Source organism: Pezoporus occidentalis, unplaced genomic scaffold (genome assembly GCF_034315485.1).
Source record: "Pezoporus occidentalis ecotype Australia unplaced genomic scaffold, CSIRO_AGI_Poc_V1 ctg158, whole genome shotgun sequence".
Classification (NCBI taxonomy): Eukaryota; Metazoa; Chordata; class Aves; order Psittaciformes; family Psittacidae; genus Pezoporus; species Pezoporus occidentalis.
Window position 1 is genome coordinate 2429097 of NW_026913404.1, and position 25765 is coordinate 2454861.

The following is a 25765-nucleotide window of genomic DNA, read 5'->3' on the forward strand; positions in this document are numbered from 1 at the left end:
ATGAAAAGCTCGTGAATCCAGTTTGCAAAAACTCGTGACGTTTGCACAAAGCTAGTACTTGGCCTTTGCTGGCCTCCTCAAAATACTTGGTCTGCCTCTTCCTTTCATAGCCTCAGGGTTTCTTCTTGTTGCCCTAGCAGAGATCTGGTTAACCTTTTCATTAGCAAAGGAGCCTTTGAGAATGGTCTTGTCTCAGCATGCCTGTGCTGCAGAGTGCTCTGCTAGCCAAACTGGTTTTCTTCTGAAAGTATCCTACAACACTGAAGCAATTAATATATATTAAAGACTAAGGATGCACGTCCTGTTTTCTTAAAAGGCAAGCCTTCCAGATTCTGGTTCTGCTTTGATGGCTTTGCTTGAAGAACGATGAAAGCCTCTTGTCTCCAGTCCCTCAGTTCAGGAGAATGCTGCCTGCGTGTCCTTTACCTTGGAGGAAAGCTCGCGTGAGGCATGCTCCTTCCAAACGTGTGCCACTTTGCATTCTTGAGGCACCATTGGGCCTGCAACTCCAGTGACCATGTATCCAGATAGGCAGATCTCTTCAAAGACTCTGCTCTTCTCCCTTTTCCTGGGCCAAACCCAGGGATTTCAGCTGTGAAGAGGGCTCTCCAAGTAGTGATGGTCTCATGAACTTCCTTCCTCGTCAAAGCCAAACTTTGGAGCATGTTACAGGAGCTTACATGGTGTTCTTGTCCCAGCTGTGCCTCTGCCCTTCTCCCATTTCCCACCCCAGACATGTTGTTTAGGTCCTTTTTATGGCCAGCAAAGCACAGAGGAGCATGATCTCTGACCCACTTGCATCCTTTACAAGTGGTTGTACTTAGAGCATTGCCTTGGAATGCCTTGCATTTCTTCCCTGTCCTACAGCAAAATGTCCCCTCTTCTCCCTCTTAACATCTGGCAAGCCCTGGTTTTGAGGAGGTGAGGACAAAGTAAATTGCAGGGAAAGCTGCAGTTTGAGAGCATGTGCTGTGGTTTTGTTGGCTGCCAGGAAAATATACAGCTAACTGAACTCTCTCCAGCTGCGGGCAGTGTTTTCTCTCAGGCTTCTCATTAGCAGAGTTCAGTTTTCCCCTGGGAACTTCTCATTAGAACTTGCAGCCCCTTCTCTCCCTGGCTGGTGGAGCACATCTGAGCTGCTGGAGCCGTGTCCAGTGTGGGAAAAGTAGAAGCTAAACAGAAAATGTGCAAGAGCCCTCTTGAGGTTTGGTGCAATGGAACCAAGAATTTCCCAGGAGTGCATCATCAGCTTGGGAGATCCTTAGGGTCTGTCTGAGCTTCTTGGCACTTTGTGGGGAGGGTTATATGGTGTTGATAGGGCTTTAATGGCCCTGTTCACTGTCATGTGCTCACCCTTGCATGGTCTCCTGCTGTAGAATGAAATATTTTTCCCTTTCTTCTTTCTGCTGTGATGAGTGATTTTCATCTGCCACCATTGCCTTATTAAACACAACAAACCCAGTTGTCCTGCTTCAATTCATTCCCAGTTATTATCAATGGAAAATGCTGTTTTCTGCATCAATGTAATTTTCCTGCCCCAGCGAATGGTCAGGGGCTGGGTCAGGTCACCTCCCCCCACTGTACTGAGGCTGGAGGGAGGTGACCTCCAGAAAGAAGGGGTGTCCTGGCCAGGGGAGAGTTTGGGGTGGAAGTGGGACAGGCTGGTCCCTCAGATGTGTTTCCTCCCCCTGTCTAAGCTATGTTTCTCGGAAGTATTTGACAGGTGAGGCACTGGAATGGGTTGCCCAAGGAAGTTGTGAATGCTCCATCCCTGGCAGTGTTCAAGGCCAGGTTGTAGAAAGCCTTGGGTGACATGGTTTAGTGGGATGTGTCCCTGCCCATGGCAGGGGCTCAGAATTAGATGATCTTAAGGTCGTCTCCAACCCTAACTATTCTTTAAGTCTATAATTGCCACTGAAGAGCGAAAGCAGATACAAATATATGATAAATTCTTGTGTGATCTCCTCCGACCTGCTGGCCTCAGCTACAAGACTTAATTCCCAACAGCCCCATATGTCCTGCAGCAAAATACACTCTGGGAAGTGATAATTCTGTGTTATTGGCTCTGTGGTGTGTTCTCTCCTAAGCAGACTGAGGAGGCTGCACTCAGCTGATTGATATATGGGGTGTTTTAGTCCTAAAAATATCTTTCCTGGAGACAGGAAGAATATTGCTGTCCTTCATGGCTTCATCTGTTACAGGGTAGAGGGGTGGTGGATTAGGTGGCTGAGAACACTGGGGCTGTTCAGCCTGGAGAAGAGAAGCTGCATGGAGACCTCATAGCAGTATCTGAAGGGGGCCTACAAGGGTGGTGGAGAGGGACTTTTCATCAAGGACTGTAGTGATAAGACAAGGGTAATGGGTTCAAACTAAAACAGGGGAAGTTCAGGTTAGATATAAGGAAGAAGCTCTTCCCTGTGAGGGTGCTGAGGTGCTGGCACAGGTTGCCCAGAGAAGCTGTGGCTGCCTCATCCCTGGCAGTGTTCAAGGCCAGGTTGGACGGGGCTTGGAGCAACCTGGTCTAGTGGAAGGTGTCCCTGCCCGTGGCAGGGGGTTGGAACTGGGTGAGCTTTAAGGTGCCTTCCAACCAAAACTATTCTATATGGTTCTATGCAACATCATCCAGAAGACAGAGCCAGGGTCTTAACAGCAGTGTGTGGTGGGAGGACTAGTGTAGGATGAAACAGGAGAGGATCAGACTGGATATCAGGAGAAGCATGTTTGGCCCAAGGACACCAGTTAGTGGAGGTTGCTGCCCAGAGAGGTTGTGTAGTCTCCATGCTTGGAGGTTTTCAAGACCAGAGTGTATAAACGTGAACAATTTGCTGTGATCTCAGAGATGCAGCTTGGAGGATCTCTGGACTGGAGAACCCTGCAAGGTCCCTTCTGACCTGAGGTCTGTGCTGGTGCAAAGTGAGATCAGAGGCCAAAGGACATGCCCCTTCTGATGCTTTATTTTTGCTTCTGCCCCTGTGAGCTTGGGGGAAGGTCACTGGTATTGAAGCCTGGTTTATTTTCTTGTCTTGCTTTGGATGAGTGGGAGAGGCAGGATTTGGAAATACTTATGCAACCTGCCCTGTTTGTATGATGCTCGCACTGAGCTGGTGACACTTCTATAGCCTCGGAGGGTTAGAAGTGTGAATCAGAGGCTGTTTTCCTCCACTGATGCTCCTATAGAAATCTGTGAGGTGTGGAAAGTCCCTGTTCCAAGTGTTTTTGTGTTGTGCTGCAACCTTCCCCCAGTCCAGCCTACCAGCCCTTGCCTGGCTCTGCAGGAGTGAGTCAGCTCAGCCAACAGCATCTCCTTGCCGAGGCTGCATGATGTGGAGGCCCCAGTCCCAACTGTGCCCTTCTAACAGTTTAACGGCCAGAGCGGTGCTGTGTGGTTCCTGACCTCCTGCACCCCCTCCTTGCCCAGGCACTGGGTTCTTCTGCTCTGGCTGGCGCTGGAGATGTGGTAGGTTCATGTGGGATACGATGCTGAGCCCTCTTAGGTCAGAGCATCAGTGCTGTTGGAAGAGAGCAAACAGCTGGATGGGGAGGAGGGGAAGCTTTTCACAGCTCGCAGACAGTTGAAGCAGGGTTTCGTTTGGGGGTTTTGGTGGTTTTTCTTTTTCCTTTCCAAAGTTCCAGTGCTTTTTCTTGTCTTTGTCAGATGAAGCTTTTGCTAAAGCGTGTTCTGTCTCAGAGAGCTCAGGGTTTATATGGTACTGAATAGAACAATTGATTTTCATTTATGTGTTTATTTACTGCGGGAGAGAACTGAAGCAGGAAGTTTTAAGGCTTTAACTCTTCTGGAGGAGTTTTATTTAGAGAAGCAGCTTGATTCTGTTGTGTGTGCTCATCATCAGTGTGTGCTCTGCAGTGGAGCCCCAGGATCTCTTGCTCCACTGCCCAGGTCACCTCAGGCCATTCACTCTGGCAGTCTGCATCAGGGTGCTCCTGTCCAGGGCTGGTTGCCATCTCTTACCCTGGAGATGCGGATCACACCAGCTTGGCTCACCACCAGCTCCCTGCCAGCAGGAAAGGCGCAAGCTGCAGGTTTTTGGGCACTTCCTGGCCCTGCACCCTGCCCTGTTCCTTCCTGTCTTACCCTGCTCTGCTGAGGCTCCAGAAAAGCCCAGATGACACCCAAAGGTTGTGGAGACCCCCTGGCTTGTTCGATGGCTGTGTGGGAGCCAGGGCTCTGTTGCAACAGGAGATGTGAGCTCAGCAGAGACTCCTCACTTCATCGCTCAGCAGAGCCCTAGGACGGGTCCTGAGGTGTGTTTGGAAGGTCACCACCTTGTGCCTTCTTAATCCCTTCCTTATCTTGTCCGAACAATTCTACCCTGCTTTGGTTAGGTGTTCCTGCACATCAGCAGGAAGCAAAGGGCTGGTGATGTCCCTGGAGTAACTCTCCGTTCACTTCTAGTGACATCCTTCCCCTGCCACCTCTGCACACTTGGAACTGGTGTCCTGAGGGAAAAAGCCACATGTCTTCTGGGCAGCTCTGCTGCTAGGTCCTGCCTGCACAGGCTACCTGCTAGCAGCCCTCTCCAGATGCTGTCACCTCGGCAGTGGACTCCCTGTGGCACTCCTTAACTCAGTGACCAGTGTGGTTCAGCATGCTGAAAGCTGCCTACTTGGTTGAGTACCTTCTATATTACTTTTTAAGTGTTATAATGACATTGTTGTGATTGCCAAGGTAGATGCAGCCCTGCCAACATAGTGCTGTCTCCTGCCAGCTGATGTACACCATGCCTTAGTTGGGCAGAGCTGCTGTGGTGGGAAGCGTGGCCATGTGGGGCCAGCCCTGTCCATGCTGCTGACGGTGTGGGACTCTTGGCTGTTCCCGTTTCCTTGCTGTATGCGCCCAAAAAGAGCCTCAACCAGATCCCAGGCTGCCGGGAGTCTTCGTTATCTCTCTAAAGTGTCTGCTTCCCAAGCAACAATGTCTTATGGGTGGTTGGCTTTGCCAGATCGCTGTGTCCTCTCGTGCCTGGGAAGGTGGCAGGTGATGTTTATCTCAGTTGGGTTCTGTGGGGCTGGTGAGCATGTGTGTTATCATACAGCAGATGGGGCTAGTGAATAGGTGCTGGAGACAACTGTGTTTCCTCACACAGGCTCCTTGCCTGCTGGGAAAGGAGCCAGCCAGGCTTTGTAGGGAGGAATACAGGCTTGGGCAGGCTGCAGATGGGTTTCTCCTTCATCCACTTAACTTTTGAGTGGGAGCTGCTGCTGTGATCCGCCATGTGCTGGTGTGGGTTGTACCATGTAAGGGCAGATTCCAGCCTTGTGCCCTCTGTGGTCTTTGGACCCTTAAACTAAGCCTGGTGCTCCATGCAGGGACTTGAATTGTCCATCAGTCCTAGCTGGGGAGCTGGTGGCTCATGGGGTAAAATGAAGCTGCGTGTCCCATTTCTGTGGGATCTGTGCATCTCCCACGAGCTTGCAGGGAAAGCCGCATGGCTGCTGGGCACCAGTATGTGGTGCCTGGGGAGAAGCAGGCAGGGATGTCCCCTGTCAGAGCTTGCTACACTGGTGGCCCTGCTGCTGCAAGGGGAGACACATCAACCCTTCCCACCCTTGAGGGAAGAGCTGTCTTGGAGGTTTTAGGTTTTCCTGAGAGATGACAGTGGAGAAAAGCAAGTAGGTGGAAATCCAGGAAGTACACAGGATGGTGTCCATGGAGTGGACAGTGTTGGGAGCCAGCTCCTGTGGCATGTGAAAGAGGAGGGAACCAGGAGAGGGGCAGTGCAGCCAGGGAGCGTCACAGCTCCTAGGGTTGGTATCAGAGCTCTGAGGAGAGCATTGTGGTGTCCTGGCTTCCACCTCCTTCCTTCTTTGCTGCCTCGAGCTTGAATCTCCTGCCCAGCTGAGTGAAGGTGGTGCCTCCCCAAGCCTGCACCTCATGGCTGATGCTTCATCAAGCAGGTCTGGTGATGCAGCTCACCCCACCATCATGTGGTACCTCTGTCTTTTAGATACCCTGGTTTTTCCTTTCTCTATTGCTATGGGAAGGGACAAGGGGATTTCTTTCCATGGTCCTGCGGTTGCATGCCCAGAAGCCTTGGCCACCTGGGTAGGTCCCTGGATGTCCGTGATGTGTGCAAAGGTTGGTGGCTGGAGGCTCCTGATCCACAGTGAGCAATGCAGCATCTACATGCAGAGGTGGATTGCTGGGAGCCAGTGTACAGTGGGTGACAGTGTGGGACACTGCAGGACAGACATGGCACAGGTTGCTGACAGCCTTTGCTTGCCTTTTACTGATGCCTGTAGTTTGATGAACCTCAGCCAGTAAAACAAATGGATGTGACAGGATCACATGGCCTTTCATGGCCCCATTTGCTTCCCTGCCTCTGCTGGGGCTGGGTGGGCAGCTTCTTCCCTCTGTCTGCTTGAGGAGTGATCTCTCTTCTTTCCAACCTGGGCATGACGCTGCCAGAGGGAGAGGATGTGCGGCTCCACAGCTGGAGGCCTTCAGGCAGAAAAATCAATGTTTATATTTCTCTTATCTAGGAAAGATTCCTTAAATAACTCCAGTAAAGAAATACCTTGTAAAGTTCAGGCTATGAAGTCATGGTGTATGAAGCAGAAAGAATTTTCAAGCTCTCTCTTGCAATAAAATGGATTTCTTGAGTTCAGGCTTTATTTAGAGAAACAGTTGATTTAAGAAGGGAGCTGAAGGCTGGATCTGATCTCTTGCTGAGGGGGAGCTGCTCTTCCTATGGCTGTGGAACACCACCTGGAAGTGTGGTTGGGTTGCTGCTGCTGGAGTATTCCTAGGGGAGTTTCTCATGTACCGAGCCATGGGGAAGGCCATCCTTCTCCTCCCTGGGGTGGCTCTTGCTGCATCCTGTGTCCCCTCAGGACCCTGCTGGTGCAATGCAGGCTGCTCAGTGCCTTGGGAAGCTGGTTGTACAGGTGCTGTGCTTGGGATTCTGGAGAGCAGCCAGAACCTGGATCCCTCCCCACCAGCATCTCAGAGATTTTCCTCTGCGCCATTAAACATCTTTCCCTTCTTTGTTCCAGCCAGTGTCAGGGTTGAACTAGGTCATTGCTAGAGCAGGAAGAGCGGTGAGCCCACTGTGGTGCAGCTCCCATGATTTAGGCTGCTTGTTCCTTGGTCTGGCTTGGCCTGAATTTGCTGTTCCTGAGAAGAGCTGAGGGCATGGGGTGGACTTGGAGGCTTCTGCAGAGCTGTCCCTGCCCAGGATCTTGGGCAAGCAGGGCAGTGTAGAAGGGGTTGGAGGGGACCAGGTCGGCTGCAGAGAAGCACAGCTGGACTGGAGCTTGGGTTCAAGGTTGGGACTTTAGACTTGGCTGCATTATCTGGGAGCAGGAGTGCACAGCAGAAGAGCTCCAGGCTCGTGCTGCACAGCTACCTCAAGGAGAACTGGTTTGCCCTTGTTTGGAGGAGGAGGAAGCAGAAAGCTGTGTTTCAGCCCCACCTTTGCTCAAAGCTCCAAGAACTGCCCCTGAGCAGGGGACAAAGGGCACCAGGCAGGGCTGGGATTCCTTCTGCTGCTCATCAGTGTATGTGTGAGCGTGGCTTCATCTTCCTGAAAGTACCAGGAGGGCTGAGGAGAAGGAGAGCTGCTTCCTGCAAGCTCTGAGGTTGCTGTGGGCTGTGGAGCTGGTGCTGTTGCTGCATTGCTCTTTGTGAACATTGAACCTGCCTAGAAAACATTGTGAGGATCTTTTGCCCTGGCACAACGTGTGTCGGACCTATTCTCCATTAGGGTTTCAGGCATCTCTGAGCATCACTGGAGGTTGAAACCAAGGGCTGGTGCTGATGGTGTTACTTCTGCACTTCCCAGGTAAGCAGGGCAGGACCTGGAGCTGGGACACAGTGCCCTTGAGCTCAGAACCTGCAGAGAACATGTCCTAGCACTGGTGCACCACGATCCACCTTGGCTCCAGCCCAGAAGCTGCTGCAGACAGGCCAGGTCAGGCTTCTGGCCCCAGAGCCTATAGCCAGGTGAAGGCACCCCTGTACACCACAAACCTGGTTTTCCTTGCTTGGCGGTGTCTGGTATGCGATAACACAGTTATCCCAGTGTAGATAAATAGTATGCCCATGATGGCCAGCCAAAAGGAGAGAAGAGAGACAGGAACAGAAAGTGAAGCTGGAGTGACACCAAAGGGGGAACGAATTGGCCCTCAGAACAGCAGGTAGGCACAGCATGGTGTCACCTCCTCCAGAGAGTTGCAAGCAAGTTGCCGTTGTACCAGGTGTTGAGGGTGAGTGCAGAGGCAAGGTGCTTGCTCACCAGAATGCATCCCTGACATGAGAGTGGAGCCAGTAAGGTTGTGGGGCTTTTTCTTGTGCCCATCCTGAAGTGTTTTGGGTGGAGCCAGTAAGGTTCCATGCACTTGGAAAAACGGTTTGTCAGTGCCAGAGGAATAAGTGCCCGGAGAGCAATGACTGGATTGATGGTTCCCCCTTTCTGGAAGCGAGATACTGACTGTGCCAGCCCAGGACACATGTGGTATCCCTGCAGTCAGGGTGGCCTTGCCCTCATGCTGTTGTCTTCTCTTTTCCAGCCATTCCCACTCTCCTGGCTCCATGGCTGCTGTCCGTGAGTGGTCCTGCACCCGCTGCACCTTTCTGAACCCCGTTGGCCAGCGGCAGTGCTCCATATGTGAAGCCCCCCGCCAGAAGCCTGACCTCAACCACATCTTGCGCCTCAGTGTGGAGGAGCAGAAATGGGCTTGTGCCCGCTGCACCTTCCGGAACTTTCTGGGCAAGGAAACCTGTGAGGTATGTGGCTTCACCCCGGAGCCAGGACCCAGTGGCTCCCCCTTGCCCGTCATCAATGGCATCTTGCCCAAGCCCACCGTGCTTGTGGAGCCCAAGGGCACATCCAAGGAGGAGGCTGCCAAGGCAGAAAGCAGCAGCGAGGACTCGGAGGGGAAGAGCCCTGATGAAGCGGAGCTGGAGAGTGGCTGGGCTTGCCAGCGCTGCACTCTGCACAACACACCTGTGGCCAGCTCCTGCTCTGCCTGTGGTGGCCCACGCAAGCTCTCACTGCCCAAGATACCCCCAGAGGCGCTGGTCGTCCCTGAAGTCATCACCCCTGCTGGGTTTCACATGGCCCCCTCTACCCCCCAGCCTTTAGTCCCTGCAGAGATCTCTGACAGTGATGCTGTGGCCACCCAGGGCCCAGTAGCTATGGAACAAGAGGGCCAGAAGGTACCAACCTTCGGACCCTTCTCCCCAGGGCTGCAGAACAATCCCGTCCCACGGAGCCGCCGGGAGGTACCCCCCCACCTGCAGATGCCAGGTGCCGAAGCTCCCCAGCCCGTGGCTCAGGGTGCAGCGGGGCAGAAGGGCTCTCCCCAGGGTCAGGCCAGAGCTGCCCCTGCTGCTGCCCGCTTCCAGGATCTGCTGTCCAACAAGCGGCTGGGTGTGCTGGAGGAGGAGATGGAGGTCAGTCCTTCCCATTGGAAGTGCAGCTCCTGCTCTCTGCTTAACTCTGCCGGGGCTGGTAAATGTGAGGCTTGCAGCGCACAGAAGGGCAGTGACACCATCAATCTGGCAGGGGACTCGGTGAGGTTTACCCCGTGCAGCCCCTCCAGCCCAGACTTCACCACGTGGTCCTGTTCCAAGTGCACCCTCAAGAACCCCACGGTGGCCCAGAAGTGCAAAGCCTGTGGCTCCTCCAAGCTGCATGGCTTCCAGGAGCATGGCACACAGGGCGAGCCATCCCCACGCTGCCCTGACTGCGGCACTGGCGACAAGGGCAGCTGCTGCTCCTCGTCCTGCGGCGGCAGGGCCCCTTCTGCACGCAAGGTCGCCCGTCTCTTCCCGTCCCAGCTGCCCTCCAGCCAGGAGAGGCCAGGCCAGTGGGCATGCCCCGCCTGCACCTTGCTCAACGAGCTGAAGGCCAAGCACTGCGTGGCCTGCCATACCCCGCAGCAGTACGTGGCCCAGCGCAAGGGCCTCAAGCCCCTCAAGAGACGGGAGAGCATGCACGTGGAGAAGAGGCGGCAGACGGATGAGGGGGAGGCCAAAGCCCTGTGGGAAAACATTGTGACCTTCTGCCGGGAGGTGAGTGCTCACTGAACTGCTCTTGCGCCTGGCTGTGCTTGGAGAGGGCCCTTCCTGCCTCCCCCATGGGGCTTGGGCGTTGCTCGGCACAGGCAAGCTGCCTTCTGTGCCCCAGAGAAGATCTTCACCAGCAACAGCAGGGTTCTAGCTGCAGACACTGGAATGTTATAGTTGGGTGTAAGAGAATCTCTGTGGTGAAAGTGACCCATACAGTTCACTCCTGGTTCAAGGGTGACAGAGTTTGTTAACTCTGAAACCTAGTGATGTTTAGACCTCATAGCAGCCTTCCAGTATCTGAAGGAGGCCTATAAGGATGCTGAAGAGGGTCTCTGTCAGGGACTGTAGCAATAGGACAAGGGGTTTTGGGTTTAAGCTTAAACAGTGGAAGTTGAGGTTAGATATAAGGAAGAAGTTCTTTACAGGTTCTTTACAGGTGGTGAGGCACTGGCACAGGTTGCCCGAAGAAGTGGTAAATGCCCCATCCCTGGTAGTGTTCAAGGCCAGGCTGGACAGAGCCTTGGGCGACATGGTCTAGGGTGAGGTGTCCCTGCCTGTGGCAGGGGGTTGGAACTTGATGATCTTAAGGTCCTTTCCAAACCCAGCCATTATGGGATTCTATGATCCTGTGTTTTAAATCAGTAAGACAGAACATCTGGGCTGAAGGGGACGTTCTTAGGTAGTCACTGCAGCTCCTTCCTTGTCCAAGTGTGGGGAAAGCTGGGAAAGAGTGTGCCTAGGTTTGCTGGTTGCACTAATGACATGTGTGTGCAGGAAATGTGGGGCTGGAACAGACAGGCTCAGAGCACTGGCAGGGTGCAGGCAGGGGAACTGCTTCCGCTGCCAGCAGCTGAACATGTTCAGGAACCATGAGCTGGGCCTTGGTGATATTTGGGAATGCCCAGCTGCAAATGGCTTGCCCCTGTTCTGGGAAGGACGGCTGAGGTTTGGCTGGAGCCTGGATCCAGGTGAGGTTTTCAAGAGCACACACCACTGTGAAGGGTCTGGCTCCATCTGTTAGGTTTCAGTCTCAAACACTGCTCTGATGGCCCTGGTTTTAATCTGAGTGGCATAAGACACTCCTGTGAATGCTGCTCTTTCTCTGGCCTCTTTCTGGGGAAGCCTCCAGCTCTTCTGAACCAGATGGAAAGGGTGTTGCAGTCCCATTTTGGTGTACAGACTAGGCTTTTCCTGCCTGGTCTGAGGAGTGTGCCCATGCCTGTGCCTCTTCTGCAAGACTGGAATCATGGGGATGTTTGACTTGGGTGGGAATCTGTTGAGAATGATCCTGGTTTGGGGTTGTAGGATTTTTTAATTGCTACGTGTCCATCCTAACAGATGCTCTTGCTTATCCCACTGTCTCACACTTCTCTGATTAACCATCCTTTTCTCTTTCTGAATGACAACACGCAGCAGCACATTCTGCAGATCCAGAAAGAGCCCAGAGCTCTTGCTGTCTGTGTCATGCCCTGCACCTCTGTCTGCAGAGCATTCCCCTGGGCTGGGGAGGCTCCATTTCTGTTTTCCTCTTCCTCCATCCATCACAAAGTTCATTACTAGTAGTGCTTCCCTTGGTCCATGTGGTCCAGGGGAGGTGGCAGTGGAGATGGTCACATCTCTGCTCCAGAAGGGCTTGAAGGAGGTTGTTGGCAGAGCAGGAAGAGTGAAGGAGGTCCAATGCCTGGATTTATCAGCTTGCAGGAGAAACAAGCAGAGCTTGTCTGGCACCATCTGTGAGCAGGCTCATTGCTGCGCAGGCATGGGAGGAGGTACCTGCTCCTCTTCCCTCCACTCTGGTACTGCTCCTGCAGCTCTTGTGCCTCTCCTTCGCTCCATCTCACAGGGATATTTGTGGTGATAGCTTCTCTAAAGCATTTAGAAATACATGAAGGGGGACAGCATGGTCATTAGGCAGGTTTCCCTATTGCTGCCGGGGGATGCACTGCTATGACTCTCACATTGCCTCCGTCATCATGCTGGTGAAGTCCATGGGCTCCTGCATTCCTGTCCTGGCTCTGCTGAGACCCTGGCCATGTTACCAGCGAGGCTGAAGGCTGCTGCTTCTTGTAAAAGCACCACAGGGACTCCACGAGGAACATTTAGCTCGTGCTGTGACTCCAGGACTGTTGTGTGCTTGGTGCCCTGCACAGCAGGGTCCCAAGAAGCCTGGCTGCTCCCCGAGGAGGGAGGCCCGGATGAGGTTGCTGTCAGGGAGCAGGTGCTCCCCTGGGGAAAGCCAGCACGCACTGGGTTGTGTCCTTGGCTCACATTAGTATTTGAATAGTGCCATCTCTTAGCTGAAAAACACCCTCTGCAAAAGAGAAGCTAGAAGTGCTAATTGAGGCACCATGTAGAAAGCATTGATGCAGGATTGCAACAAAAGAGGAAACACAACTGCTAGTTTGCTGTGCATAAAAGCTTTGGAATTTAAATTGTAGCTGGCTTTTGCTGAAAGAATTTAATTTCATTTAATTACCAATAACAAAGAAATCCTAATTCTTATTTCACCCTGTGTTAAACTGTGTGGAAAAGCCACCTTTCATCCTGACAGTGTGGCTAATAACTTCAGGGTTATCCACCCTTCAGACCATTTGTTGTTCAGCCTGGAGAAGAGAAGGCTCCAAGGAGACCTTAGAGCAGCTTCCAGTGCCTAAAGGGGCTGAAAAAAACCTGGAGAGGGGCTTTGGACAAGGGCCTGTAGGGACAGGACAAGGGGGAATGGCTTTAATCTGGCAGAGGGGAGACTGAGATGAGCTCTTAGGCAGAAGCTCTTCCCTGTGAGGGTGCTGAGGTGCTGGCACAGGGTGCCCAGAGAAGCTGTGGCTGCCCCATCCCTGGCGGTGTTCAAGGCTAGGTTTGATGGGGCTTGGATCAATCTGGTCTAGTGGAAGGTGTCCCTGCCCATGGCAGGGGTTTGGGACAGGATGAGCTTTAAGGTCCTTTCCAACCCAAACCAGTCTGGGATTCTGTGATTCTATAATTCTGTATTATTTTAAGGTCCTTTCCAACCCAAACCAGTCTGGGATTCTGTGATTCTATAATTCTGTATTATTTTATACGCAGCAGCTATTGCATATGGGCTCAGCTATGGGATATCCTCACTCTGGAATTCCTTGCCCGTTTGTGGTCTGGCCAAATACAATTGCAAAAGCTGCCCCTGACATCCTCCATGGATGTTCCGGGGGGGTGGCACAAGACTGCCAAGCTCTGGAGCAGGAGCAGCTCAGCCCTTAGCACAGGGCTTAGGTTAAGCAGTGTTTGCCAGCTGGCTCCTCGCAGGCTTGCTCTCCTTGTGCTTTGCCACTTCTAAAGACAGCCAAGGTCCCCCCTGGGCCAGCTTTTAGCACCAGCACAAAGCGTGAGACAGTTCCTGCCAGGGGCGGTTCCTGTGAAACACAAAAAGGCAGATTTGAGTTGCAGGCTGCAGAGCAGAGCCAGATCATGGCTGGGCTGCATGCTGGACCTGAGGCACAAAATGCATCTATGCCATTGCCAGCAGACACCCGGCCCCAGTGCTGTCCCCTGCATTGGAAGGGGCTGCCCAAGCGGGAGGGCTGAGGGTGCAGGGGGGGCTCTGCAGGCCAGCCTTGTTCTGGGGGATCCCAGGATGCTACACAGCTGCACATTGATGCTCTCCTTGCCTTTTGCTCTCACAGAACAAAGTCAATTTTGTAGATGACAGTTTTCACCCTGGGCCCAAGTCCGTGGGATTCCCAGAAGGCGACAGCGTGCAGCAGAGAGTGAAACAGTGGCTGCGACCCCATGAAATCAACTGTAGCATCTTCAAGGACCGGTCGGTGAAGTGGTCAGTGTTTCGGACACCCAGGCCCTCAGATATCCTGCAGGGACTGCTGGGAAACTGCTGGTAAGGGCAAGTGAGCTGGGCTGACACCTTCCTGCCCCTTCCTCCTTTCCCCCCCTCCTTCATCCAGATCCAGATCAGACCCCCTCAGCCCTACTCAAACCCATTTATACCCCCAGGCATGTAGCCCATCCTCTGCCTCACCCCTTACCATGTCGCCTGCGTGGCTGGGCAGCTGCCTACTGCCTGCCCATGCCATGTCTCCTCCCACTGGCAGGTTCCTGAGCGCCCTGGCTGTGCTGGCTGAGCGGCCCGAGCTGGTGGAGCGGGTGATGATCACCAGGACACTGTGTCCCGAGGGTGCCTACCAGGTGCGGCTGTGCAAGGACGGCACGTGGACCACGGTGCTGGTGGATGACATGCTGCCTTGCGATGAGTGCGGGTTCCTCCTCTTCTCGCAGGTCAGCGGCCCTGGGGGGGTAAAGGAGTGATGGGATGGGATGGGAACTGCTCCACAAGGATGGGGGATGCTCATCCCCAGCTCTCCCAGGAGAGGCAGTGGGAAGTGGTACTGCTGTGAGACACCTACTCTTGTGCTGCGTGGGGGGGTTTGCAGCTCAAGATCCTGCTTTTTGCTGCACCCTCAAGACAGCTGAGCTCTTTGAAGCCATAATATAAAGCTATTTAGGCCCCTTTGGGCATTTTTCAGGCTGTGATGAAATTTCATTTGCAGTTGCCTTTTCCTCACTCCTCTCCGCAGTTCAATATCATGAGAAGCCACCTTCATTCTTCGCAGCAACAGGAAACTTTTAACCTGAGTGTTTTGTGCTGTGGGGGGCTGAGGGAAAGCTGTTGCTTTCCTCTGCGGGGAGGTCTGGCAGCTTGGCTTTGCCAGGGAGGGACTGTGGAGAGGGAGGGACAACAAATCAGGCTGCTTTGAGCCAGTGCCCAGTTTCTCTGAGCACGCTCAGGTGGCATCTGCTGTGATGAATGGAGCTCCCGCAGCCACTTCAGGCCGTCAGTGCTGTCTTGCCTGTCCCGCTTGCCAGGCCCAGCAGCGCTTGCTGGGATCATGTCCATGAAGGAGACTGAGAACGTCTTTATTGAAACTCAGGCAGCAAAATCTGACAAAGAAAACAAAGTGCCACTGTGAGGAGGAGCCATGGACCTAGGACTGATGGGTTGGACTTTGTTCTGTCAATTCCAGTCCTCTTTAAAAATACACAGCCCCACACCTCATCATCTGTAGATGTCAGGACAGAACTCTGGCTGGGGAAGTGGGGCCTGAAGGTAAGGACAAGGGGGAATGGCTTTAACCTGACAGAGGGGAGATTGAGATGAGCTCTTAGGCAGAAGCTCTTCCCTGTGAGGGTGCTGAGGCGCTGGCACAGGGCGCCCAGAGAAGCTGTGGCTGCCCCATCCCTGGCAGTGTTCAAAGCCAGGTTGGACGGCGCTTGGAGCAACCTGGTCTAGTGGAAGGTGTCCCTGCCCATGGCAGGGGGGTTGGACTGGGTGAGCCTTAGGGTTCTTCCAGTGCAAACCAGTCTGTATGATTCTATGATTTGGGGAACCTTAATGTTGGTACAGCTTGAATGTGCTCAGTAGCCTGTGCCCTCCGCAGGGTGGAGGTGGCCCATTGCTGGGGCAACTGCTGGTTGTCTCAGGGCTGTGTCGAAGCTCACAGGCCTCTTGGGGCAGCAGCACAGTTGGCTCCAGAGCCCTCCTTACCCCTGGCTCCAGGCAGGGACTTGCAGCTGTCCAAGCTGCCTTGCCACATTCCCAGCAGCATGGTGGATCTTCCCCTGGGACACAGGGACACTGAGTGGGGCAAAGCTGCTGAAAGCCAGTCCTCTTAAGGAGAAAACTTTAGAGAGGGGAAGAAGGAGGAGTTGGTATCTACATTTTGCCTCTCAGTACACAGAGGATGAAGACACGTTTCTTTATTTTCAGTGTAAGATTTACCTGTCTCTATTTTCTTTTTTAATTTCCATCCATCTTTCCTATCTTACAAATTTCAGATCTGTTGTTGTTATTATTATTGATGGAAGGTTTTCTCATGGGCTGGCCTTGCCTTACCTGTGTTTCCAGGGGCATCTGAATATTAGCAAGATTTTCCCACTGAGTGTTTGGCTGTGGGAGCTGGATGTGGGAGCTAAGAGAGGAAAACCAGAATTTTAAAATCAAAAGAAAATCAGCTGCTTTTCCGAGCTCCCTGGCTGCGGCTCAGGCAGAAAAAACAACATGGATTTTGTTGAGTGAAGGATGCAAACCCCAGTGGAAAGCACTTGCAAGCTTTCTTTATCCATGGAAAGAAATCTTCAGGGCCTTCCTTTCCTCTCCCAGCTCTCGGCTGCCACCTGGGCGTCGCACACAGTCACACTGCACCAGGGCTTTTACCCTCCAAGCACTGGCTGAAAACCTGATTTTCTGGGCTTTTAGTGGATGGTATTGTCTCCTTGCCTTTTGCCCTCATGCACCTTCCCCTTGGCATCCTCACTGAAGGGAGGTGTTGGGGCTGAGGTGTCTCACATGCTGGGGATGAGAGGTGAAGCACGGCTGGAGGCTCCACCCTGCAGTGACTTGGACATGGTGGTGATGGCTGCACCCCAAGCCCTTGGCTGATGGAGGCTTTGCAGACCTGGGTGCATTAATGCAACATCTCCATTTCTTCCCGTATCTATAATCAGCTTAGAAATGCCAAGAGCAATAGCTTGGCACCAGAACAAAGTGTCTCCAGGGGGAGCTTTCCACCGTGGAAAACTTGCATCTTGTCGCAACATCTTGCCACTGTCCCTGTGCTGGTGTAGAGGGCTTTGCCCATCTGCCCGAGAGATTTTGAAGCTTGTCCTTGAAACAATGTCACTGTTCCATGGGTAAAATTTGCCCGGTCCCTCCTCCTTGTGTGCTCTAGGCAGCCTCCTTCACCAAAGGTGTGTTAGTTTTGGTTTGCAGCAGTGTGTGAGTGAAAGGCAGCTTGCTCCAGATGTGATCGATAGCCTCTTCCATTATACTCCATCCCTGGCAGTGTTCAAGGCCAGATTGGACAGAGCCTTGAGTGAAATGGTCTGGTGGGAGATGTCCCTGCCCATGGCAGGGGGGCTGGAACTGGATGAGCTTAAGGTCCTTTCCAACCCACACCAGTCTGGGATCTTATGGTTATTAAACCTTTTCAATCCAGGCTGAAGCAGAAAGAAGGGACAGTTAGCTTGTAATGTGGGCACCCATCCTGCCAGCCTGACTGCCTAGGCACCTAAGGGTGCAGCTCTGTCTGACAGACATTCACTCCAGGATGTTTTCCTAAGTGGAATTGAACTGTACAGACAAAACACTGAGCAGTTATAGAATGGGTTCTTCCTCATGCAACCAAGCTCCTGGTGTCTGGTCTTGCTGCTCCTGCCTCTTCGTCTCCATCAGAAGGGTGGCTTTGCCTCATCTGCATGTGCTGCATTTGCTTTCCCATCCCCTGCCCGTGGCAGCTCGTAAGGTGTTTCTCCCTCTTTCCACAGGCTCAGAGGAAGCAGCTGTGGGTCGCCCTCATTGAGAAGGCTCTGGCCAAGCTCCATGGTTCGTACTTTGCCCTCCAGGCGGGGCGTGCTATTGAAGGCCTGGCTACACTAACGGGTGCGCCCTGCGAGAGCCTGATGCTGCAGGTCAGCTCCACTAACCCTCGCGAGGAGCCCATTGACACTGACCTCATCTGGGCCAAAATGCTGAGTTCTAAGGAGGCTGGGTAAGATGAGGCAGGAGGGTGCCGTGGCAGGAGCATGGACACTTGGAGAGGTGGGGGAGGGAGGAGCACTCTTGGAGAGGCTCAGAGGAGAGGGGCTGGTGAAGCCCACCACCTCATCTTGAGCACTGGTGGAGCTCCCCCTTTAAACTCCTCAGAAATTCTTTCTCCTTTGTTTCATTCTCATATGAAATGAAAACGCTGATGAAGTTCCCTGTGCACGTCTGCTGCTCTCTTGTAGGAGTTGTGAAGTGGCCGGCATCCAGCCCGCTTGCTTTGCTTTCAGTGGTGTTTGTATTGTGAAGTGCTTGACCCCTGCACGTGTCTCCCACCCATACACATTGCAGCTCTGCTGGCCATACCTGTTCATGACTCTAGGCAGTCTGTAGAAGACAAAGCAAAAGTAAATGTATATACAAAAGATGTGGATGGGCTGAGAGGATCCAGAGAAGGGCCACAAAATGATTCAAGGACTGGGAAGCATGTGATGAAAGGCTGAGTGAGCTGGGCTTGTCCAGCACTGAGAAAAGAAGACTCAGGGGAGAGTCTTCATCATGCGCCAGTACTTAAAGGGTGGCTACAAAGGAAAGAGACACCCTTTTTACAAGGAGTCGCATGAAAAGAGGAGGTGTGATGGGCACAAGTTACTCCTGGGGAGATGCCAGCTGGACACAAGAGGAAAATTTTTCTCAGTGAGAAGAACCAGCCACTGCAATAATCTCCCCAGGGAAGTGGTGACTCCCCAGCACTGGACACCTTAAAGATTTGGCTGGACAGAGTGCTGGGACATCTACTCTAGGTCATGCTCTGCTTAGAAAGATTGGACCAGATGATCCTTGAGATCCCTTCCAACCTGGTATTCTGTGATTCAAATACCTTATTGCTCTGGCAGGAGGAGCGGGAGGGCAGTTGTGTTAGCTGAAGCCACATGGGAGACTGATAGGTTCCAGAATGTGGTGTCCCCCTAGGCCTGGCTGGTGCAGATCTCTTACTCCAAATAGTCTTTCCTCACCCCTGCAGGGGCCAGCAGCCTGCAAAAGGGGAGGCAGATGCACCATTTGCCTTTCTGTGTGGCTGGGGAGGCTTAGTGTTATTGCAGAGAGGGAATACCCAGGAAGCTCCTGGGGGGAGCCTGTTGCGTGCTGTGAGCAGTAGGGATGAGCTTCCCCCCATACAAGGCCTGGCAGGACATTGAGGTTTTGCTGTTCCCTTGCGCAGGTTCCTCATGGGCGCATCCTGTGGAGGAGGCAACATGAAGGTGGATGATGTGGCCTACGAGAGTATGGGTCTCCGTCCACGGCATGCATACTCCATCCTGGATGTGCGGGATGTCCAGGGCTTCAGGTGAGCTCAGGGTGGAGGCTGGTGTGGTCCAGCAGACATCCCTGCCACAGCCCAAGCACAAACCCTGGCAATGGATAATTGAGTGCAGGCTGGACAAGACCTCAGGGACTCTTCAGTGTCCCATCTTCATGGCCAGCAAGGGCTATTTCTGCATCCCAGGGTGTCATGTAAGTGCTTTTTTCCACATATGCTGTCCTTTCTGGGCACAGCGTCCACATGCAGGGCTGCTCTGCTCCAGCACACCCTAGAGTGCAGAATGGTTCACCAGGTCTCACAAGACACAGAGGATTGAGCTGAGCTCTTGCATGAGGTAGTCAGGGCACCGTTCTCACCTTTGGAGGGTGGGGGGTAGAAACGGGTGCTGCCTCCAACAGCCTGGGTGCTCTGTGAAGCCCCATTTCCAGTCACATCACACTGATCAGCCTCTTCCCTGCTGAGTCCATTCCCTGCAGTGCCTTGCTGCAGGTTCCTTAGTCAGGGAAGGGCAGAGGGAGTTGCAGCAGGTCCAGAGCTGCTGGTCAAGAGCATCTCCAGCCACAGTGGGGGTGGACAATTAGGTCTAGGGTGCTGTGAGGGCTTTGAAAGGCAGCGGCAGAAGTGGCGTTGTGCCCTCTGCAGGGGGCTGTCTGGGTCTACAGAGGTGGGAGAGCATCTTGGAGGTGATCTTCCTTGTGCTTCCCTTCCTCCTGGGCCTCTGACACTATTTCCCCTTCCCTCAGGTTACTGCGGCTCCGAAACCCCTGGGGCCGCTTCTCCTGGAACGGGAGCTGGTCCGATGAGTGGCCACACTGGCCGACTCCGCTGCGGCACGACCTGATGCCCCATGGCAGCAGTGAAGGTGTCTTCTGGATGGAGTACAGCGACTTCATCAAGTACGGTAGCGCCCAGGAGGCAGAGCCTGTGGGGTGGGCAGCAAGACAGGGGACAGAAAACAGGACACAGGGGTCAAGGTGGGCAGGGCAGGAGAAGGTATTGCCAGGGTCTGCATGAGGGCAGAGCAGTGTCCACATAGAGCACCCTGCTGGGGCTGAGCCCACCTTCCCCACAGGTATTTTGACTCAGTGGATATCTGCAAACTCCATTCGGACTGGCACGAGGTGCGTGTGCAGGGCATGTTCCCCAACAAAGCCAGTGGGCCGGTGACAGTGACATCGCTGACGGTGTTGGAGCGAGCTGCCCTGGAGTTCGCCCTCTTCCAGGAGGGCAGCAGGTGAGCTGGACCTGGGAGAAAGACATCACCCTTTTGTCCCACGCCATCCCGCAGGGTCACAGAGCTCAGAGGTGGGTCCCCATTCCCCATTTCTCCAGTTCTCAAGGTCTGCTTTTTGTTGTAGCCAAAACCCAAGCCCTGCACATGTGCTCATTTCTGGAGCTGGAACTTGGGGCAGTGGGAGGACTGGATGAGAGAGTTTGGATATTCAGCCTGGGGAAGAGAAGGCTCCTTAAGGGAAGACCTTAGAGCAGCTCCAGTGCCTAAAGGGGTTACAAGAAACCTGGGGAGGGGCTTTGGACAAGGGCCTGTAGGGACAGGACAAGGGGGAATGGCTTTAACCTGATAGAGGGGAGACTGAGATGAGCTCTTAAGCAGAAGTTCTTCCCTGTGAGGGTGCTGAGGTGCTGGCACAGGGTGCCCAGAGAAGCTGTGGCTGCCCATCCCTGGCAGTGTTCAAGGCCAGGTTGGATGGGGCTTGGAGCAACCTGGTCTAGTGGAAGGTGTCCCCGCCCATGGCAGGGGTTGGAACTGGATGAGCTTTAAGGTCCCTTCCAGCCCAAACCAGTCTGGGATTCTATTATGACCCTTCCTCTGGATCTGCCATCCTGCCTGTGCCCTCCCCGTGCTCCGCAGCCCAGCACTGGGGTGATGTTACTGTTCTCCCCTTGCGATCGGTGCAGGCGATCGGATGCAGTGGACAGCCACTTGCTAGACCTGTGCATCATGGTGTTCCGGGCCACCTTCACCAGCGGGAACAAGCTGAGCCTGGGCCGGCTGATGGCTCACAGCAAACGGGCTGTCAAGAAGTTCGTCAACTGCGATGTTATGCTGGAGCCGGGCGAGTATGCTGTGGTGTGCTGTGCTTTCAACCACTGGAACACTGCCCTGCCAGGCCCCAGCGCTCTCCAGGGTGAGGGGCTCCCCACACAGCCATGCTCCCTTGCAGTGGGCAGCGGTGGCAAAGCCCTTGACCTTCACCACAGGGACCTTGATGTGGGTGGAGGTTGCTTCCATGTGCAGCAACCCTGCTCCTGAGGGTTGTGGGCTTGGTGACAGTGCCACTGATCCCTCCTTCCTCCATGTGTCTCTGCAGCATCCAGTCCCACCAGCAGCCGACCAGCCACTGATTATTCCAGCTATATCCTGGCAATCTACAGCTCCCGGCTGGTGATGGTGGAGCAGGTGGAGGCGCAGCCCACCACTTTGGCAGATGCCATCATCCTGCTGACTGAGAACAAGGGCGAGCGCCATGAGGTGGGTGTAGAAGGCACAGGGCAGTGACTGCTTGTGGCTGCAGTGGGGTCAGGGTGATGCTGACAGTGGGAGCCTGGACCCTGCCTCTGCTGCATCCTCAGTCTGGTAGGGGCCAGGCAGGTTTGTGCCAGCCCTGGTTGCCACCTTGTCTCCTTCAACCCCATGGATACCCATCGCCTTTGCTGCTTGGGGTACCTGAGCAGCTGGGGATGGAAGATGCTGGTCCAGGGGCTGAGACTGGGAGCAGAGGTTCTCGGAGGCCTGCCAGCCCTGACCCCGCTCTTTGCCCCAGGGCCGCGAGGGGATGACCTGCTACTATTTGACGCATGGCTGGGCAGGGCTCATCGTGGTGGTGGAGAACCGGCACCCCAAGTCCTACCTGCATGTCCAGTGTGACTGCACAGACAGCTTCAACGTCGTCTCCACGCGCGGGAGCCTCAAAACGCAGGACAGCGTTCCCCCCTTACACAGGTCTGGGTTAGGCAGAGGTGGCAAGGGCAGGCAGGGGGCTTGGAGCCAGGCAGGGTCTGGGGCTGGCAGGGAAGTGTGGGCAGAGGGTGGGCACTGGGGTGACATCACATCATCTGGATGAGGGACCTGGGGGGTTTAGTCTGGAGAAGAGAAGGCTCAGGTGGGACCTTATCACTCTCTACAGCTACCTGAAAGGAGGATGGAGCCAGGAGGTGGGGGTTGGTCTCAGGTTAACAAGTGACAGGATGCGAGGAGATGGCCCCAGGTTGCACCAGGGGAAGTCTAGACTGGATATTAGGAACAATTTCTCGCCTAAAGGGTGCTCAGGCATTGGAGCAGGCTGCCAAGGGCAGTGGTGGAGTCACCATCCTGAAAGTGTTCACAAACCGTGTAGATGAGGCTCTTAGTGCCATGGGTTAGTGGTGGCCTTGGCAGTGCTGGGGAATGGTTGGACTTGATCTTAAAGGTCTTTTCCAGCCTGGTTTGATTCTGTGCTTCTATGGTCAGGGCAGAGGCAGCTGCCTGGCCCTGAGCCCGCCGTTCTCTTTGCAGGCAAGTGTTGGTGATCCTCTCCCAGCTGGAGGGTAACGCTGGCTTCTCCATCACCCACCGCCTGGCGCACCGCAAAGCCACCCAGGCCTTCCTCAATGACTGGATGTTGACGAAGGGCACCCACAACCCGCTGCTCACACCTGAGGTTGCAGGACTCCATGGCCCCCGGCCCCTATGACAAAGCGCCTCCCACTCCCTGCTCCACTCCCCCCTTCTCTGCACCGAGCCTCTGGCCTGGGGTCACACCTGCTGTCAGTGCTGTGGGGCAGAGCCAGAGCATCAACGCCCAGCACTTGGCTTGCTCACAGGGCCAGGACCAGCTCTGCCTACTGGCACCTCTGGACCCCTGTGCACTGGATGAGGAGCTGTGGGCATGGGGCCATCTCAGGATCCCTCCTGCCCCAAACCTGCCCTGGGACTAGTGCCCTCTGCCTGCAGCAGGGGGCTGTGGGAGAGGGGGGGCTGGAGATTGCTGTCAAGGCCCTTCCCAGGCACCGCGCTCAGGACTCTGCCCCCTCCCGCAGTGCCAGGGCGCTGGCACTGCAAAAATAAGAATATACCTCTGATGTCTGTCCGTCTGTGTGACCCTCTGTCTGCCCCCGGCCCCTTCCCAGTGTCTTATTCCCCCCCCATTGTCTGCTGCCAGGACCAGCATAGCACCGAGGTACCATAGCAGGGGGTGCTGAGGTCACCATGGTGCCACTCCTGGCTGGACCCCTCCATCCACCTTGCGTGTCCCGTATGCTGCGGCTGGGGAGGAGAAGGGGCTGAGGAGGAGATGGCGCTGGGTTGTTCGAGGAAGCTGCTGCCAGGGGGTTTACCTCACCCCTCAGGCTGACCTCCACCACCACTGCTCGGGGTGGGCAGCGAGGCCATGGAGTGATGCTCAGCAATGCTGAAGCAGAGGGGACCCCACTCACCTCGTCACACAGAGTCACTATGCAAAGGCAGCCAATGGGAGCAGTACCTGGAGTGAAGCCATGGCCCCAAGCGGGACTCAGTTCCCGCAGGGGCCTCCCCATGCTGTGCCGAGGGATGACGGCTCCAGACCTGGCCTCTGGGGAGCAGCTCCCACGGCTTTACCACGTTGCCATGTCCTGGGGGGTATGATTTTGGGGGGTGGGGAAAGCAGAGCACCCCATCTTTAGAGGCCAAGCCCTGTGGGCAGCAGTGAGCACAAGGCAGATGCCTGCAGGCGCTGTGGGGCGCTGCTGGCTGTCCCCCCCTCTGCAGGGCATGGTGGCTCTCTGGCTTAGCACAAGGGTGCGTGCATATGTGTGTGTGTGTGTGTTGTGTATTTCGGGGGTCCCCCGGTGTTCCCCTCCTTCCCAAGCCGTGTGAACCTGCAGTTTGGCGTGGGGTGGGTGATGCTGGGTGCTGGGATGGTGCTGGTGGCTGCCTGCACCCCACACCCTGCATGGGTAGGGATGGATGGTGGCTTGTGGCTTTGCCCAGCGTGTCCCTGTGTCCCAGGGAGGAGAGGGGGTGGCTGCGCTGGCACCATCCCTGCCCGCAGCCACTGAGCCAAGCTCTTGTCTGTATCTTCATTCTGTTTTCTCCCTTCCCCTCTCCTTCCTCCTTTGATTTGCCGTTCCCTTTTTTCCCCTCTTTCTTTCCATCTCTGAGCTGTGAATATTTTTAACCCTGTAAATACTACCCAGCTCTTCAGAATCATAGGATATTTTATCAAGTGTAAATCAAAGCAGTAATCCCTGTACCATATGAATTATCCATGGGTGGTTTTCAAACTCAGGTTCTGACGGACCAAATAAAGTTTTGTTTTGTACTGAAGCTGCTGCTTTTCACTGTGCTTGGCTGCGGGAGGGATGCAGGGATGACTGGGATGGAGAGATGTTGGGTCCAAGCAGAGCCATGAAGCCGTTTCTTACAGTGATGAGTGTCTGTCGGTGACTTCAGAGCAGAGCTGAGCACTAAAGAAAGGGTGCAGTTAGGTTGTAGGTTTCTTCAGGGGCATTTCGGGGAGTGGGGGCAAGGGAGGGGAACAGAGAGCTTAAATTCAGACATGGTCAGGGCCGAGCAGGGCTGCGGCGCTGCCGGGAGAGGGCACCCGCTGCCTGTACCTGCCTGTCCGCCTTCCCTGCCCGGGCAGGGCTCCTCCTGCCTCAATTTTCCCATCAACACCGGGATGGGCGAGGGCTGTGATGGTGTCAGAGCTGTGCCCAGTGCATCCCTGACCCCGTGGCCAGGCTTGGGCATGAATGGCTTTTGAGAATCATAGAATCACTGAATAGTTCGGGTTCAAGGGACCCTAAGGCTCATCCAGTCCCAAGCCCTGCCACGGGCAGGGACACCTTCCACTAGACCAGGTTGTTCCACGCCGTCCAACCTGGCCTTGAACACTGCCAGGGATGGGGCAGCCACAGCTTCTCTGGGCACCCTGTGCCAGCGCCTCAGCACCCTCACAGGGAAGAGCTTCTGCCTAAGAGCTCATCTCAGTCTCCCCTCTGTCAGGTTAAAGCCATTAAAAGCTATTTTGCCCAGAGAAGCTGTGGCTGCCCCATCCCTGGCAGTGTTCAAGGCCAGGTTGGATGGGGCTTGGAGCAACCTGGTCTGGTGGAAGGTGTCCCTGCCCGTGGCAGGGGCTTGGAACTGGATGAGCTTTAAGGTCCCTTTAACCTAAACCTTTGCCCAGTTCTGTGATACTCTGCACCCTCACACCACGCAGGGCTGCTCCCATCCTCCCTCTTCTCCTGTTGGGGCCGGCTGGTGCAGGCAGCGCTTTCCGGCTGAGTGGCAGCGCCGGCTGCCAGCCTGCTCCTGCCTGGGGTGGGCACCTTGAGACCAGTGGGGAGAGACAGAAGGAGAAGAATTTGGTCTTTCTTACAGCAACTCCTAATAGATTTTCCCAGGCGAAACATCTTTGCATTCAGGAGGCCCTGTCACAAGCCATCAGCCTCAGCCGGGGAGAAACAGATGGAGAGTTAATTTTGGTGGGGAGGGCTCTGCTGCTCCCCTCAGTCTGTTCATGAGAGGAGCCGTGTGGCAGAGGAAGGTTTAACCCTCCTGCCACAGACCCTTGCCCTCGCATCCGTGGGATGCTGAGGGCTTGTGTGGCTCAGACCACTGCCCATCACTCCCGTGGGGCTGCCCCACATGTGAGCGGGGTCCCCTCACCTGGCCCTGTGCTGCTCAGTGCTGGGGACACACTCGGGCATCTCACCCTAGTGATCTGGTGGTGGCCCGTGTCGCGATGGCCAGCCCAGGTGGGAACTGCATCCTTGGAGCTGCATCCTGGCCATTGTGCTGGAGGCAAATCCTACTGTGCCGGGAGCCTGGTGCAGCTGCAACACTCAAGAAATGGGTGAGCTGGTGCATGGAGGGGGCAGCACCTCGCAGGAGCAGGCATAA

The 25765-nt window shown here is 54.7% G+C and overlaps 1 protein-coding gene across 12 annotated transcripts in view; it reads left to right on the plus strand.

The window, feature by feature from the left end:
- CAPN15 (calpain 15) overlaps positions 1–24187 on the plus strand; it is a 60785-nt gene extending 36598 nt beyond the window's left edge. For 11 of the 12 annotated variants that reach the window (XM_062611986.1, XM_062611982.1, XM_062611983.1 and 8 more), the window contains 11 exons: positions 8530–10036; positions 13690–13898; positions 14113–14296; positions 17342–17565; positions 18781–18906; positions 19626–19778; positions 19955–20116; positions 20800–21029; positions 21213–21373; positions 21666–21844; positions 22397–24187. In XM_062611986.1, the coding sequence (XP_062467970.1) occupies positions 8530–10036; positions 13690–13898; positions 14113–14296; positions 17342–17565; positions 18781–18906; positions 19626–19778; positions 19955–20116; positions 20800–21029; positions 21213–21373; positions 21666–21844; positions 22397–22574 (3313 nt within the window). In that variant the 3' untranslated portion in view covers positions 22575–24187. The remainder of the gene's footprint in view (positions 1–8529; positions 10037–13689; positions 13899–14112; positions 14297–17341; positions 17566–18780; positions 18907–19625; positions 19779–19954; positions 20117–20799; positions 21030–21212; positions 21374–21665; positions 21845–22396) is intronic. The other variant, XM_062611992.1, reaches the window with a different exon arrangement.
- The last annotated feature ends 1578 nt before the right edge of the window (positions 24188–25765 follow it).